Source organism: Marmota flaviventris, chromosome 14 (assembly GCF_047511675.1).
Source record: "Marmota flaviventris isolate mMarFla1 chromosome 14, mMarFla1.hap1, whole genome shotgun sequence".
In the NCBI taxonomy this organism is placed as follows: Eukaryota; Metazoa; Chordata; class Mammalia; order Rodentia; family Sciuridae; genus Marmota; species Marmota flaviventris.
The window spans coordinates 43,595,223-43,610,745 of NC_092511.1; the positions used below are offsets into that span (position 1 = coordinate 43,595,223).

The window sequence follows — 15,523 nt, forward strand, 5'->3', positions numbered from 1 at the left end:
TTTGCTCTACCACATTTCTTCCATGATGTACTGCCCTGCCAGAGGCCTAAAGCAACAGGGCCAACAGATCATGGACTGAAAGAAACCTCTAAAACAGTAAGTCAAAACAAAACTTTTTATCTTGATAAGTCCATTGTTTTGGGTATTTGTTAATATGACAGAAAGTTGACTAATGCATACTCTAAAATCTGAAGTTATGCCAGGCGTGGTGGCACACGCCTGTAATCCCAGTGGCTCTGGAGACTAAGGCAAGGGACAGAGAATTCAAAGCCAGCCTCAGCAAAAGTGAGGCTCTAAGCAACTCAGTAAGATCCTGTCTCTAAACAAAATACAAAATAGGGCTGGGGATGTGCCTCCTTGGTTGAGTGCCCCCTCAGAGTTCAATCCTTGGTACCAAAAACAATAACAACAAAACTGAAGTTATGAAACAACTTGAGATTTCTAATTTTTCATTTTCATTCCTTTAACTTAACTTCTTTAAAAAACATAAGGGGGGGGGAAACATCAGAAATTTAAATATTTTCACCGAAACCTCTCAGCATTGTTATAACCAGTCTGTTAGTTTCTTAGACTAAACAACATGCATTCCCAAAAGATGAGAAAGCTAGTTGGGTTCATTTAGGGAGGTAGAGAAATTTCCATTCCCATTTTCTTATGTGCCGCAGTCTGGCTGGGCACAAATCACGAGCCACTCAAGCAGGAACAAACTTTATTTCCGAACTCCCGCCAACGCCACTCACGCAGCCTTCTCCCCAGACACACCACACCAACTGGAAAATCCCTCCTCCAGCACTTCCCCAACTCCCCAGGAATCCCCTCAGGAACTCCAAAGTAGCCAGCACCTGAGGTGGACAGCAGGGGTCTAATATACAATTGAATACACAGCTTAACATAACCATCATCATCTCAATGGCTTGCTGGCCTAACCCTAACCCTCTCACCACTCCGTTCTGGCAAAAATGCGGGAGACTCAGCTATGGCTCTCAGCATCTCCCCCCTTCTGTTTAATTAAACACCAAGCATGTAGTTAAGGGACCGTGCCTATCTTAGGTTGTCCAATTCTACATATGGTCCTTACCCATCATTGGATGAGCTGACCTCAAGGCGTCAGCCTCCTGTCTTAGGTTGGTACTGTTGCAAATGGATCATACCAGTCATTGACTACTGGTTCAGCATACAGCCATACTTGTGGATAGGCCTTTGCACCAGTGTGTGTGTGGGGGGGGGGGGGTGAGGTTCTTTGCCTCACCTCTGTTGGCCCCCAAATTTGGCCTTGGTGACAGTCGGGGGCTGAGATTCTTTGCCTCACCTCTGTTGGCCCCCAAATTTGGCCTTGGTGACAGTGGGGGGGGGAGGTTCTTTGCCTCACCTCTGTTGGCCCCCAAATTTGGCCTTGTGCCAGTGGGGGGGGTGGAGTTCTTTGCCTCACCTCTGTTGGCCCCCAAATTTGGCCTTGGTGCCAGTGGCTCTCAGCACTTATGGATATAATCTATTCTGAGTGCTCAAAAATAAATATATAAAATAAAGTATACTACTGTTTTAAGTCCATAAAAGAAGTAAAATTTTCACAAAAATTCAATTACATTTTCCCCAAGAAATGAATATACACACATACACACCGTGTATATGTGTGTATATACATATTTTCCCCCTTTTTTTTTGGTGGTATTAAGGGCTGAATCCAGGACCTTGGGCATGTTAGTAGGCAAGCACTTTACCACTGAGGTACATTAGCCCCAAAAGTGACTTATTACAACATGCTTTCCTTATATTACGCTATTTGAACTAAAACTATCTTTTTATACCAAACATTAATATAACCTCACCATAAAAGTTGACTTGAATTTCTTTATCAAAGAAAAACCAAAAAAGGATAGCAGTTCTATCTTCAGTTTACTGGACAACAACACACTTGAGAGTGAAAGTGCAGACTTGTACTCTCTTCAAATTGCTTTCATGCATGTTTCCATTAATCTCTTAAAAATCACTATGTGGGGTGATTATCATTCCCTAATACATAGAAAACACTGCGGTTTGTAAATATTATTTGCACAGTTCCAAAGAGAAGACACATTAAAAGTATGTCCAGTATTTTATTTTCCCATTTGAACCACAGAAAATCATGATTAGGGTACTAATCAATTAGAGTACTCACATAGATCTGTTAAAATTCAAGTTACTTTTAATAATTTATATCTTATAAGGTACAAATATTTCTGCAAAGAAAGACCATGATGGGTTCTTTAATTTTAATTTGTTGTAACATAAATTTTACCTCTAATTGCTCATCCTCCAAAAGGTTTATAACAAGCCACCTGATGTCTTTAACTGCATCTTCATTGTTTAGGAAAATAAAGAGGTTATAAAACACCATGGTCTGGAGGTAGGTCAGTACTGTATATCTCGCATGCCAAGAACTGCTTCTTGCTGTCTGTGAGTGATAAAAACATATAAATAATGATAATAGTACTAACAGAAGTATGAGATGCCTATAAATAACATAATATTCTAATTTAATTCTACTTTCACAGTATAGCTAGGGCAAGTTTATCTAATATTTCCTTCTGTATAAAAAGTTGATCTATTTCAGGTAGTTATTCAGAATGTATGATGACTGAGTAACAGCAAATGAACACAAAGGTATAAGTCAATTTTAGGAGAATTATTTACAATTAATGACTATAAATTCTTCTAAGAAATGCACATTATTTTACTCTCAGTGGCAGTTAGCATCTAAAAGCAAATAAGATTAAGAACAACTAAATTCCACTACAAAAATTATGGACCATTTTAGTCTGTTGAAAATATTTTTCAGTGGCAGTTAAACTAAAAATCTAAAAACTATGAGTATGTTCATTTTTATATTATATAACACATATATTACCCTAGACAAAACTGAACATACAGTACACTAATTGCAGCCAGAAATATATCCAACCACTATAGGTCTCTAGCATAGACCAGGAAATAAAAGTGAATAAAATAAAGGGGAAATGGCAAAAGGGAATCACTACTCCCATCCCTCATAAGCATTTCATATTCAATGAAGTTCAATAATTAGTTCTTTGTGTATATAGGTAACTTTTGGCTTGTGTGATTTTTTTTGACCAAGGTAAAAGAAGTTGATGGCAGAGCTAGGTATAGAATACAGATCTGTTTCTTTGGTCAACACATATTGCTTCTTGTACTAAAATGAAAATCAAAATGAAAGGAAAAAAAATACGTTACTGTGTATACTACAGCTGATACTGTGAAATTCTTAGAATGGTAAACTAGGATCCTAACCAAAAGATATGAAATATTGTAGTTAAACACTCTTACTTGGTTTAGCACCTGAAGTACCAAAGGCACTTGATGAGGGTAAAGCAACCCCTGAGACATTAGTGATAAACAAAGTTTTGCATCTCTTTTCAGTTCATCATAGCTATTGTCATTTTCCACGGGGGCAATCTAGAGAACAACAATAACAACATAAATTGAACAATAACTGCCAATAAAAACAAGGGCATGCTATATACCAAAATTACATTTTACCTTTAACAACTTCTCTTTTTTTTATATTTATTTTTCAGTTTTTGGTGGACACAACATCTCTATTGTATTTTTATGTGGTGCTGAGGATCGAACCCAGTGCCCCGCGCATGCCAGGCGAGCGCACTACCGCTTCAGCCACAACCCCAGCCCTTACTTTTAACAACTTCTATGGAAAAATTTCAAACATACCCAAAACTAAAGAGACTAGTATAATGAACTCCCCATAAACTAATTATTTCAACAAAGACAAACTCATGACTAATCTTTTTTTTTTTTTCTTCCCTCTGGCTCTCCTCCTCCCAAGTAAATTGTGCGATGCAAACCCCAGATATTCTTCACCCATAAATATTTCATTATGTTATCTCTGAAACATCTCTTTAAAAAAGAGACCTGTTAAGTACATAATCATACATAAAACTATTTATAAAATATTTGGTAGTGGTCAAACTACTTCCCCCCACACACACACACCCCCATTGTAGTATCAATGTTATTACAATTGGCTTTCTGGAACCATTGGTCACACAACACTGTGTTTAGCTGGATTTTTTTCTGGGGGTTGGGAGAGGGATAGTTTTGAACCCAGAGGTTCTTTTTATATATCTATATCCCCAGTTCTTTCTACTTTTTAAGTCAGGATCTCACTAAATTGCTGAGGCTGGCCTTAAACTTACGACCCTCCTGCCTCAGCCTCCCTCTTTGCTGGGATTGCAGGTATGTGCCACTGTTCCTGGCTAGCTGAAATGTTTTAAAGCTCTCATTTAAAATTTCTTGATATCCTGTTTTGTAATTTATCCCACTGTGGCCTTCTCTGACTGTACTCCCGTATTGGCACGTGCTGGCTCTAATAAGTCCTGTAAATGACCCACTGGATCTTTTTTTTTTTTTAAAGAGAATTTTTTTTTTTAATATTTATTTTTTAGTTTTTGGCGGACACAACATCTTTATTTGTACGTGGTGCTGAGGATCGAACCCGGGCCGCACGCATGCCAGACGAGCGCACTACCGCTTGAGCCACATCCCCAGCCCCGACCCACTGGATCTTGACGTTTGATTTTATTGAAGTTTGGGCACAACATTAAGCGATGTTTCTTCACAGATATTTAATTTTCTTTTTGTGATGAACCATTATAAAAGAAGTATAGGTTTGCAAAATGGTGATAGTCATTCCTCCTTATTACCTAAAACACACATAAATAGAAAAGGTTTCCCATATACTGAATAATTATTTCCTATTGTCCTACAAATGTGAACAACAGTTTAAAAAAAAAGTATTATGAATCAATTAATTTCAATAAATTTGATGGCTTTAGTTCACTTTAGTTACTCTGTACACTGGTGCTCATTTCCCTTTTCACTATCAAAAACCTCAAATTGGGTCCTGAGTCCTTAATACAAGAATCTTGGTTTCTGGTATAGCAAGATGACCTAGATTTACCATGTGTATTTCTTGCTCCAAACATGAAATGAGTCACTTCTCTAAGACCTAGTTGTTTTATATTTAGAAACCATACCTGATTTTCTGTATTATTAAAAATTACTATTCTGTGTATTCATTCCTATTGCTATGGAATGATTCAAATTATAGGATATCTAAACAAAAGGATATTCCATGGGCTGGGATTGTGGCTCAGTGGTAGAGTGCTTGCCTAGTACAGGAGGCACTGGGTTCGATCCTTAGCACCACACAAGATATTGTGTCCACCTAAAAGGATGTTCCAGAGTTCATTTCACCAGGTCCTATCCAGAGGCAATAGACACTAGAACTGTTTCCAGACTTTTTACCATGTCTTTGTGCCTAGTCATTTCACATCTTTATTGGTACACTTTTGTATAGAAGGATAGAATATGTTCATTGTCATCAGAAATGATGAAAATGCATTATGTGTGCTTTGCTAGACATTGCCCCATGCCCTTCTTTATTGCTGATTTCTTCAGAGATTCACACCATTTGGTAACCAACACTAGATTTTTTTCACAATTATGATGGGTGAGAAATGAAAAATTATACAGTATGGTTTTAATTTGTGAAAAGAAATAAATTTTCATCAAACATACCAGGGATTATATCAATTTAGGAGAAACAGGCAAAGTTCAGTATTATCAAATTTTTTTGCATGTCTATAACAAACAGGAATTTGACCATGTAGGAAGCCTCTCCTTGACAAGTTTTAGGCTCTTTGAAGCCCTCTTTCTGAATAGGCTCCATCCATGGTCTCCACTTTCTGGCCTACAGTGTCTAATCTTAGCAGACTCCCACTAATTCAGTTGAATAAGAATCCCCACCCACATCCAATCACATTCTTCATTTCCCACCACTGCTATCTGACCACTCATGGCCTGCCTTCAGCAAAAATCCTGTGAAGGCAGTCTAGGAACAATCCTAAATAAATGAATCCACTATGACAATTTGTACAGGGTTTGATGGAAATCAATTTTATTAAAACAAGGATTTCCTAGACAAATAAGAACTAAATAAAACTTTAAAGCCATATTTTTTAAATACCCCCCAAAATATAAGGGGATTTGGGCTGAGGACAGTGGCTGGAGAAGTGCTTCCCTACCATATCTGAGATCCAGATTTGATACCGAGCACCACCCAAAACAAACAAACAAACAAACAAAAAGACCATATATAATATAAAAATGGCATTAAACAGTATATGGTACAAAACAAATCTGATTTCTTCATTAAAACAAATAAGGATGCTATGTTCTCCAGAAGTATATTCTTTAACATCAGTCACTGAAGAAGTTGTCCCTAAAACAAATTTTAAAAACAGCAAATAAAAAGCACCTTAAGGGGGCTGAGGTTATAGCTCAGTGGTAGAACACTTTGTGTATCATGTGTGAGGCACTGGGTTTGATCCTCAGCACCACATATAAAAGCCAGGCAAGGTGGCCCACACATGTAATCCCAACACTTTGAGAGGCTAAGGCAGGAGGATAGAGAGTTCAAAGTCAGCCTCAGCAAAAGTGAGGCACTAAGCCTCTCAATGAGACCCTGTCTCTAAATAAAATACAAAATAGGGCTGGGGATGTGGCTCAATGATTGAGTGCCCTTGAATTTAATCCCCAGTACCACTCCCCCGAAAAAAGCAATAAATAAATAAATAAATAAATAAGATTTTGAAAAGGAAACATATATAACAGGCTTGTAATTCAACCACACCATCATGTCTTAATTTGGTTAATCAAGAAAAAGCAGTAAGAGTACTTCTTTACAGACAAGTGCACAAAGGCTTAAAAGTGGTGACTCCAAGGACTAGTAGAAGAGGAAAGGGGCATGAGAATACAAGTTCTTATAAACAATTGCTGTACCATTTATATATATCTTCATACTACAGTATTTAAAAACAGAGTAAATGTGAAGACATTTTGAACAATATACTAATTTTGAGAAAGGTGAGAGGAAGAATAGATAAATGTGAACTAGATATCAAGATATTACCAGAGAAAAACCTCAGTAATTGGCAGAGGAAGAGAAATAGATCAATGGAAAAAAGTGGAGGTCAAAAACACTTTATACATGTGGAGTATCACTTTTGTGATATGCTTGGGGCCTGAAATGTTTCAAATTTTGAGTTTTAAAATTTTGGAATATCTACATACACATTATGTGTTATCCTGGAGATGGGACCCAAGTATAACTATGAAATTCATTTTTGTTTCATATATACCTCATATACACATAGCCCAGGGTAACTTACACAATATTTTAAATAATGCCTTGCATGAAATGAAGTTTGGCTATAGCAGCTGAAAGAGCTGCTTCCCTTGAGGATGCTGAATAAACTATGTGCCTGTCTTTGACCCCTCAACACTCAACACATGAGGTCATGTGAAATTTTCCACTTGTGACAACATGTCAACACTCAAAAAAGTTTTGGATTTGGGAACATTTTTGGTTTTCAAACTAGGGATACTTAGCTGGTATAAAATAAAAAGCAAATACAGATGTAAGCAATAAAAATATAAAAGTGATAAAAAACCAAAAGCTATTTAAAAAATTTTTTCGAACTAGCAAAAGTTTGGAACGTTAAATTATTTAAAACTTACAAAATAAATGACGCTGGAGAACTGCAAGTCTGAGGCCAGTCTGGGTAATAAAGCAAGAGCCTGTTTCAAAATTTTAAATGGCTGGGGGGTATATCTCAGTAGTAGAGCACTGATTCTGGTAATGGTTTAATCCCAGAACCATGGGGGGGGGGGGGGAATCAAAAACCAAAAAATGACGGTAAACTGTTAGCCCTAAGAAACTACTGCCCATTTAGCTAACAAAGGATTACAAGTTCTTTTTCTGTAATTTTTGGGCAAAATAATTTTCCCAAAGAAATGCTATCCATGAAAAGTAACTGTACACCAATTATCACAATATTTGCAATTTTTTTCTACATCTGACATATGTAAAACTATTATTCTACAGTAGAGGAATTTTTTTTTTCTTTTGTGGTACTGGGAATCAAATTAAGATTCAGTTAAATAATACTGACATAGCAATATAAGTATGTACTTCAAACTGAGCTCTCTGCTTTATAGGAATTATTTCACTTCATCCTTGTAACAATTCTATGAGGGATACTAATATTATCACTTTAAAAATTAAAAGACAGTCTTATAAGTTTAGTAACTTGTAGGTCACAATCAAAAAGTCTACACACCTCAAAGCCAAGGATCTCACAACTATTTTTGTTTACAAAATCTTTTTCCTTAAAATCTTAAGATACATAAAGGTTTTAAAAATGAAAATGGAAAAAATATTCAAACTTTTACTTTGATATATACATATTTCAAAGATTTTGATGAATATAAAACTGCTTTATCTGGGATACAGCACTCTCATGTTAATCTTGTGCCTGACACAACTCTTAAATACTTTGCACACCTAGGTACCCCTTACTCTTTGTTTAGATCCAACAGATTAGTGCACTATCATATTTCATCTGAACTCTTTGGCATTTGCTAACAGCAATGCAAGGAACAGAAAATTGAGATGACATGGCACTCCTGTTATTTAATTCTGCCACTCACTTCTCAATTTGTATAGTGAGGAATACTTATTACAAACTCACTTAATTTTCATAACACCTCTAGGAGGTGAGTGATTTTTATTACTCCCTTTTTACATATGAGCAGAAAAAAATGTTCTGAGGGGTTAAGTTACTTGCTTATGGTTACAGAATTAATTCATCAACCAAGACTGCCTGGGTCCAGAGTTCATGCTGTTAAACACTACACTCTCCGCCCCTGGCTGCCTACGTAGTGAGTAACAGCAATAAAACCAAGTACAAACTACTTTAGGATAAATTGGGTATTAAGTTTTATGAGCTACATAAGAAAGTATAAAATATCTACTTATTCATCTGGGAAAGCATATACTATATAGTTTAGGTACAAAAAAAAGGAAGCTAAAGAACAACTGCATGATCTTATTTAAAAAAAACTGTATACAAAAATAGCATCTGGAGAAATACAAATAAAAAATTGCATATCAGCTTTCTTTGAGGTATAGACACACAATTTAAAGAGTTTGGCCCATCTTTACATTCTAGACTTTTTAAAATAAGCATGTACTACTTTGGAGGGTACTGGGATTAAACTCAAGGGCACTCGACCAATAAGTCACACCCCCAGCCCTATTTTGTATTTTATTTAAAGATAGGGTCTCACTGAGTTGCTTAGTGCCTCACTTTTGCTGGTTTTGAACTCTCTATCCTCCTGCCTCAGCCTCCCGAGCTGCTGGGATTACAGGCACATGCCCCCATGCCCAGCAGCAAGTATTACTTCTATAAAATAACAATAAGTTAAAAAAAAAATGTAGGGGAATAATTAATGATAGATGGTGGTTTATTTATTTTTTCCCTTCAGCTTTCCAAATTTTCCCTTAATAAACATTTAACTTTTATAAAGGCGGGGGGGGGGGGGGGAGAGGGAGGGAGGGAGGGAGAGAGGGGCAGGCAGTCCGGCTGGCCAGGTGCAGTGGCACAACGGCTGTAATCCCAGCAGCTTGGGGGACTGAGACAGGAGGATCTTGAGCTTAAAGCCAGCCTCAGCAATGGCAAGGCACTAAGCAACTCAGTGAGACCCTGTTTCTAAATAAAATATAAAATAGGGCTGGGGATGTGGCTCTGTGGTTGAGTGCCCCTGAGTTCAATCCCTGGTACTCTCCCTGCCCCAAAAGAGAGAGAGAGAGAAAAGGAAGTTTATATATAATTACTGAAAATTTCCTTAAACTCATTTACATTAAAAAAAAGCGGGGGGAGAAGCCATGTTTTAAGCTATCATTCACTGGTCTCTCCTCTGAAATATATGTTGGCTACCCATAATCACACAAGCATAACTGATTTTTAAATAAGTTACGGGGCATACTTAAATTGAACTTTCTCCGTGTTTGTTTGTGAAGACTCATTCCATCTTTGACCTTCTTTTTTCCATTTACACCAATTAGTCAATATCTCATTCAGTGTAATGGATGGATGGATTGATTGATTAAATAGTTTTTAGTTGTTGATGGACAGCTAGTTGTTCATTTTATTTATTTGTATATGGTGCTGAGATCGAACCCAGTGCCTCACATATGCTAGGTAAGAGCTCTTCCATTGAGCTACAACTCTAGCTATGTTTATACCTGAACTCCAAGTGCCCAAACATTATCTTCACTTACAAGCATCATCACAAAATAAACATCTCAAACATGTTCAAAATGAAAATTCTGATCTCCTTTCAAATTACTCATGTGGTCCTCCTACAGTTTAATAAGCAGCAAGTTTCTTTTAAATGCCTCTATGTTCAAACGCTATACAACTCATCTATCCCCAGGTAAGATATGAGTACTAGTAATTATGTAATGATTTAAGTCTTTCACAAGTTTCAAATTGATTCAAATCACCTTTCTCCCCAACCTCACTCTCGCATGCTTCCTTTTGCAGGTCAAAAGGGATGTACTGATTTCAACCATAACCTTACCTTAAAAAACAATGGCAGAAGCTGAAGTTGTTCTGTGACTGCTGTAGAGAAGGATCTGCCTGCACTTGCCATCAGCCACTTCAATACTATTTGGAAATAAACATGCAGAATCAGTCATTATAATCAAATTAGAGACCCCCAAATTAAGTGATATTTTAATGCTAATGTCAAATGGTCACTCTGACAACTCTTTATACATATATGTAGTTCTAGAAGCACACAATAACTTTATTTCACTTGTTTATTTTTATGTGATGTTGAGCCCAGTGCCTCATACATGCTAGGCAAGCGCTCTACCACTGTACTACATGCCCATACCCACAACTCTTTCATGTTATGAAAGAGATCACATATGATACTTCACATATTAGACACTAATCGATCAGGAGTATAACAACCCAAAATAAAGACCCTCAACCAATCCAGATTACTGACACAATTCCTCAAGAGAGAATGAAACAATCTACAAATTATTAACAACCCAAAACACAGAATATATTAAAACTAGCATTTTTAGAATCCTAAATTGGATAAAATAATGACCAAGTGGCTTATACTAAGAATCCTTGATAGTATTTTAGATACAAAAACAAAAGACAACCCTGAAGAACCAAAACTATCTTTGGCCTTGTTGTCCCAGGAAACAAAAGAAAAAGCAGATAAATTAGAGCTTATCAAAACTGAACTTTTGTGCCTGGCACATGGCACACACCTAATAATCTCAGCAATCTAGTAGGGTGCGCAGGAGAATCGCAAGTTCAAAGCCAGCCTTAGCAACTTAGTGAGGCCTTAAACAACTTAGTAAGACCCTGCCTGAAAAAATAAAAAGGGCTGGGGGGTGTTGCTCAGTGGCTAAAGGATTCTAGGTGTAATCCGTGGTATCAAATCAAAACAAAAACCCTGAACTCTGTGCAACAAAGGACATTACCAAGAGAGTTAAAAAAAAAAAACAAACACCAATCCCAGCAGCTAGGGAGGCTGAGGCAGGAGGACTGCAAGTTCAAAGCCAGCCTCAGCAATTGAAAAAGGCCCTAAGCAATTTAGTGAGACCTGTGTCAAAATAAAAAATAAAATGGAGATAATGCTCAGGGGTCAAGTGCCCTTGGATTCAATCCCTGGTACCAAAAAGAAAAAGAAACACAGTATTTATGAACTGTCTACCCAATAAACTACTGATATCCAGAATTAAAAGAAGTACAAGTTGCTGGGTGTGGTGGTGCATGCCTGCCTGTACATCCCAGCAACTCAGAAGCAGAAAGATTTCAAGTTCTAGGCCAGCCTCATCAATTTAGTGAGACAATCTCAGAATAAAAAATAAAAAAGGACAGGTTAGCTCAGTGGTCAACTGTTTCTAGGATCACTTCCCAGCACCTAAAACAACAAAAGGAAAAAACTACAGGTAAGGGCTGGGGATAAAGCTCAGTTGGTAGAGTGCTTGCCTCACATGCACAATGCTCTGGGTTCAATCCCCAGCACCACACACACACACACACACACACACACACAAAAAAAAAAAAACCTACAGGTAAATAGCAACCAGTAACAAAACAACCTAAAAGTGGGCAAAGAACATGAGCTAACATTCCTCCAAAAAAAATATACAAATGGCCAATAAATACAGAAAATGACGTTCAACATCACTTATTAGGTAAATGTAAATCAAAATTAGAAAAGATGACAGATATCTCTTTGTTCCCATTATTATGGCTATATAGAAAAGTGGGCAGAGGGGTAGAGACAAACCAAGAAAATAACAAGTGTTGGCAAGGATATGGAGAAATGAGAACCCTTGTGCATTTGATGACTGCAAAGTGAAATGGTACAGCTGTTGTAGAAAGCAGTTTGACATTCAAAGAGATAAAGAGTAGTATCATAAAGTCCAGTAATTCCACTTTTAGGTATACCCTCAAAAAAACTGAAAGCAGAAACTAACAAAGATAGTTACATACCAACACTAAAAGTAATATTACACATGATAGTAAAGGAAATAGTAGGAATCCATTTTTTTAATTCATGCTACAACATGGATTAACCATAAAATACTGTGCAACATGAAATACACCAGATCTAAAAGGACCAATATTGTCTGATTTAATATTGTATGATATGAGCTACCTAGCATAAGGCAAACTCATAGAGACAGAGTAAAATGATGGTGGGTAGGAGTTACGGGAGGAAGAATGAGAAGCTATTTTTTTTTTTTTTTAATGGGAACTCAGTTTCAGTTTTACATAATAAAAACCACTGTGGAGACAGACAGTGGTGATAGTTACACAACAGTGTGAATACACTTCATGCCAATGTATGCTTAAATACATAAATTTCACACCATGCATATTTTAGCAAAAAAAAAAAAAAAAAAGTGGGAAAAAATTCCAAAGGAGAATCAAAATAAATGTGTTTTCAAATGAATTTCTAGGAACTTTAGCTACTCACTAGTTTTTAAGAGTTTAATGCCCTGAGTTCGTTCATCTTCTTCACCAATTCCATTTTCTTCCATAACATGGTTCTGAATTTCTTCATCCACATCCATAAGGGGTTTTAATTTCTCTAAAATTCGAGCAGTAAACTCAGGAATACAAGGGGATGTTGTTGGCGCAGTATTTGGCAAAGAAACATCTATCATGAATATGTAGGTCAGCACACTGTTAAATGAATTACATAATAATAAGACATCCCATATTAACATTCAAACTGATGTTCAAAAATTGTGACCCAACCAAAATTAATTTTCCCAAGATAATTCCTGGAGATCGTCTCAGATTGTCTCTATGTGTAACACAGGGTACAGTGATTGTTGACCTTTGGCCTCTGATCAGACTGCCTTCCTAGTTTATATTCAAGAGTGCTTTGACTTGTTTCCCACAACATAACAGTAAACAAAATTTGAGGAAGAAGAAACAATGAAACTCACCAGGAAACAATGAGCATGTATTGTTAGATATTAAAACTTAACAAAAAGAACTCAGGAGTAATGCTGTACCACTGAGAAAATAATACCTACCTCCCTATTCTTTCCCTGACATTTTTGTAAACCTGGGTGAGTTTGGGTTCCAAGTACTTCAGTAGTCTGTGCAATAATTCAGGCACTCTCCACTCTTGCTGGGCAAGGCCACCTTGTAGTACATAAAGTCGACTAAAAGGAGAAAAGCATTGTGTTACTCTGCATTTACGTACCAACAATATAGATAAACAATGTCTGGATTTCACATAAAACTCCTTCCATGTAATCACTTAATAGATAATGACAAATCTATATTTTAAAAATGCCATCTTTATGAAGTTTTTGTTGTTGTTGTTGTTTTTACATTGCCTACATCATTTTTTTCTATATCACATTTAATTTCCACTACTATACAACTGGGGAAAAAAACTCTTGACTGGGCGTGGTGCCACATGCCCGTAATGCCTGCAGCTTGGGAGGCTGAGGCAGGAGAACTGCAAATTCAAAGTCAGCCTCAGCACTTAGTAAGGCTCTAAGCAACTCAGCAAGACCTGTCTCTATATAAAAAAAGGGCCAGGAATGTGGCTCTGTGGAAGTACCCTTGGTTCAATCCCTGGTATAAAAACAAAAAACAAACACAAACAAAAAACAACCCCCTGGAGAATCTTTAAAAATTAGAATTCAAGCTGGGCATGGTGGTCCATGCCTGTAATCCCAGCTACTTAGGAGGCTGAGGCTGAAGGATTGTATGAGGAGCTAGCCTGGGCAATTTAGCATAATCTATCTCAAGACAAAAAGAGGGGGGGAGAGCGCATGAGCACTAGGATGTACCTCAGTGGTAAAGTGCCTCTGGGTTCAATCCTCTCTGTACCACTGGAAAAAAGAATTATCATTCAAGGTTTTTCACAAACCAAATATCTATTCTTTGTTTTAATGAGATTTGTTGACTTTTTTTTTTTCTATTGTCAACTATCTTTCTCCAGTTTCACATGGCCTACCAAATTGTGCAGTTTTCCTTAAAATGATTACTCTCCTTTTATGGAGGGTGGGGGCTCCAGGGGTACTTAACTACTGATCTACTGAGCCACATCCCCAGCCCTTTTTACTTTTTGAGACAGGGTCTCACTAAATTGCTTAGGCTGGCTTTAAACTTATGACCCTCCTGCCTTACCCTCCCTAGTTCACTAGGATTACAGGCATGTACCACTGTGCCTGGCATGATTACTCTCTTTTTTTAAAAAATTGTAGATGGATACAATATCTTTACGTTTATTTATTTTATGTGGTGCTGAGGATCGAACCCAGGGTCTCATGCGTGCGAGTCAAGTGCTCTACCACTGAGCTACAATTCAAGCCCCGATTACTCTTTATTTTTATTTATTTATTATGTTTACAGTGCTGGGGATTGAACTTGCGCAGTTAGGCAAGCACTCTACCACTAAGCTACATCCTCAGCCACTTTTCTTTATATTTTTCTTAACAAGAGAAGTGAAAAAATAAGATGTGATAAAGAAGTTAGTAACTGTCAAGGAAAAAAAAAAAACAATCCTATTAAAAGATATGACAGTGAGAGGCTATATCTGCCATACACTGTAAATGCTTGGGTTGCCTACATTTTTCCTACTTGTTCCTAACTGAGAAATAGATTAAGTAAGTATTACAAGTTATGATGAACTGTATCATACTGTCATCCAGAAGAAAGTAATTACTTCGTCTACTACTTAGGACCATAGACAATTGACTAACACAAAATCTTTGGTATTAACTAAGTCTTCTTTTTATTTACCATGCATCTACAAAGGATCCTCCTTCACCACTCAATGGTGATTCCAATAAGAGCTCAAAAAGCCAATGAAGTTTCCGAGGATCTCTGCTTTCCTGTGTAGAAGATATAAAGTAATAATTAAACACAGGACCTATAATTTTATAAATAAATTGTATCTAGTTATTTTAGAAATATTAAAAATGCATAAATATACAGGATTAAAACTAAAACTGATCAATCAAATACAAATGTAGGGGCTGGGGCTGCGGCTGGGGCTGTAGCTCAGTGGCAGAGTGCTTGCCTTGCACATGTGA

The 15,523-nt window shown here is 37.0% G+C and overlaps 1 protein-coding gene across 2 annotated transcripts in view; it reads right to left on the reverse strand.

Moving 5' to 3' along the window:
* Window positions 1–15,523, reverse strand: part of Psme4 (proteasome activator subunit 4) — a 98,760-nt gene that overhangs the window by 6,307 nt on the left and 76,930 nt on the right. For both annotated transcript variants that reach the window (XM_027934320.2, XM_071601568.1), the window contains 6 exons: window positions 15,231–15,322; window positions 13,505–13,636; window positions 12,937–13,145; window positions 10,501–10,586; window positions 3,322–3,450; window positions 2,276–2,431 (listed from right to left, as the gene is read on the reverse strand). In XM_027934320.2, the coding sequence (XP_027790121.2) occupies window positions 2,276–2,431; window positions 3,322–3,450; window positions 10,501–10,586; window positions 12,937–13,145; window positions 13,505–13,636; window positions 15,231–15,322 (804 nt within the window). The remainder of the gene's footprint in view (window positions 1–2,275; window positions 2,432–3,321; window positions 3,451–10,500; window positions 10,587–12,936; window positions 13,146–13,504; window positions 13,637–15,230; window positions 15,323–15,523) is intronic.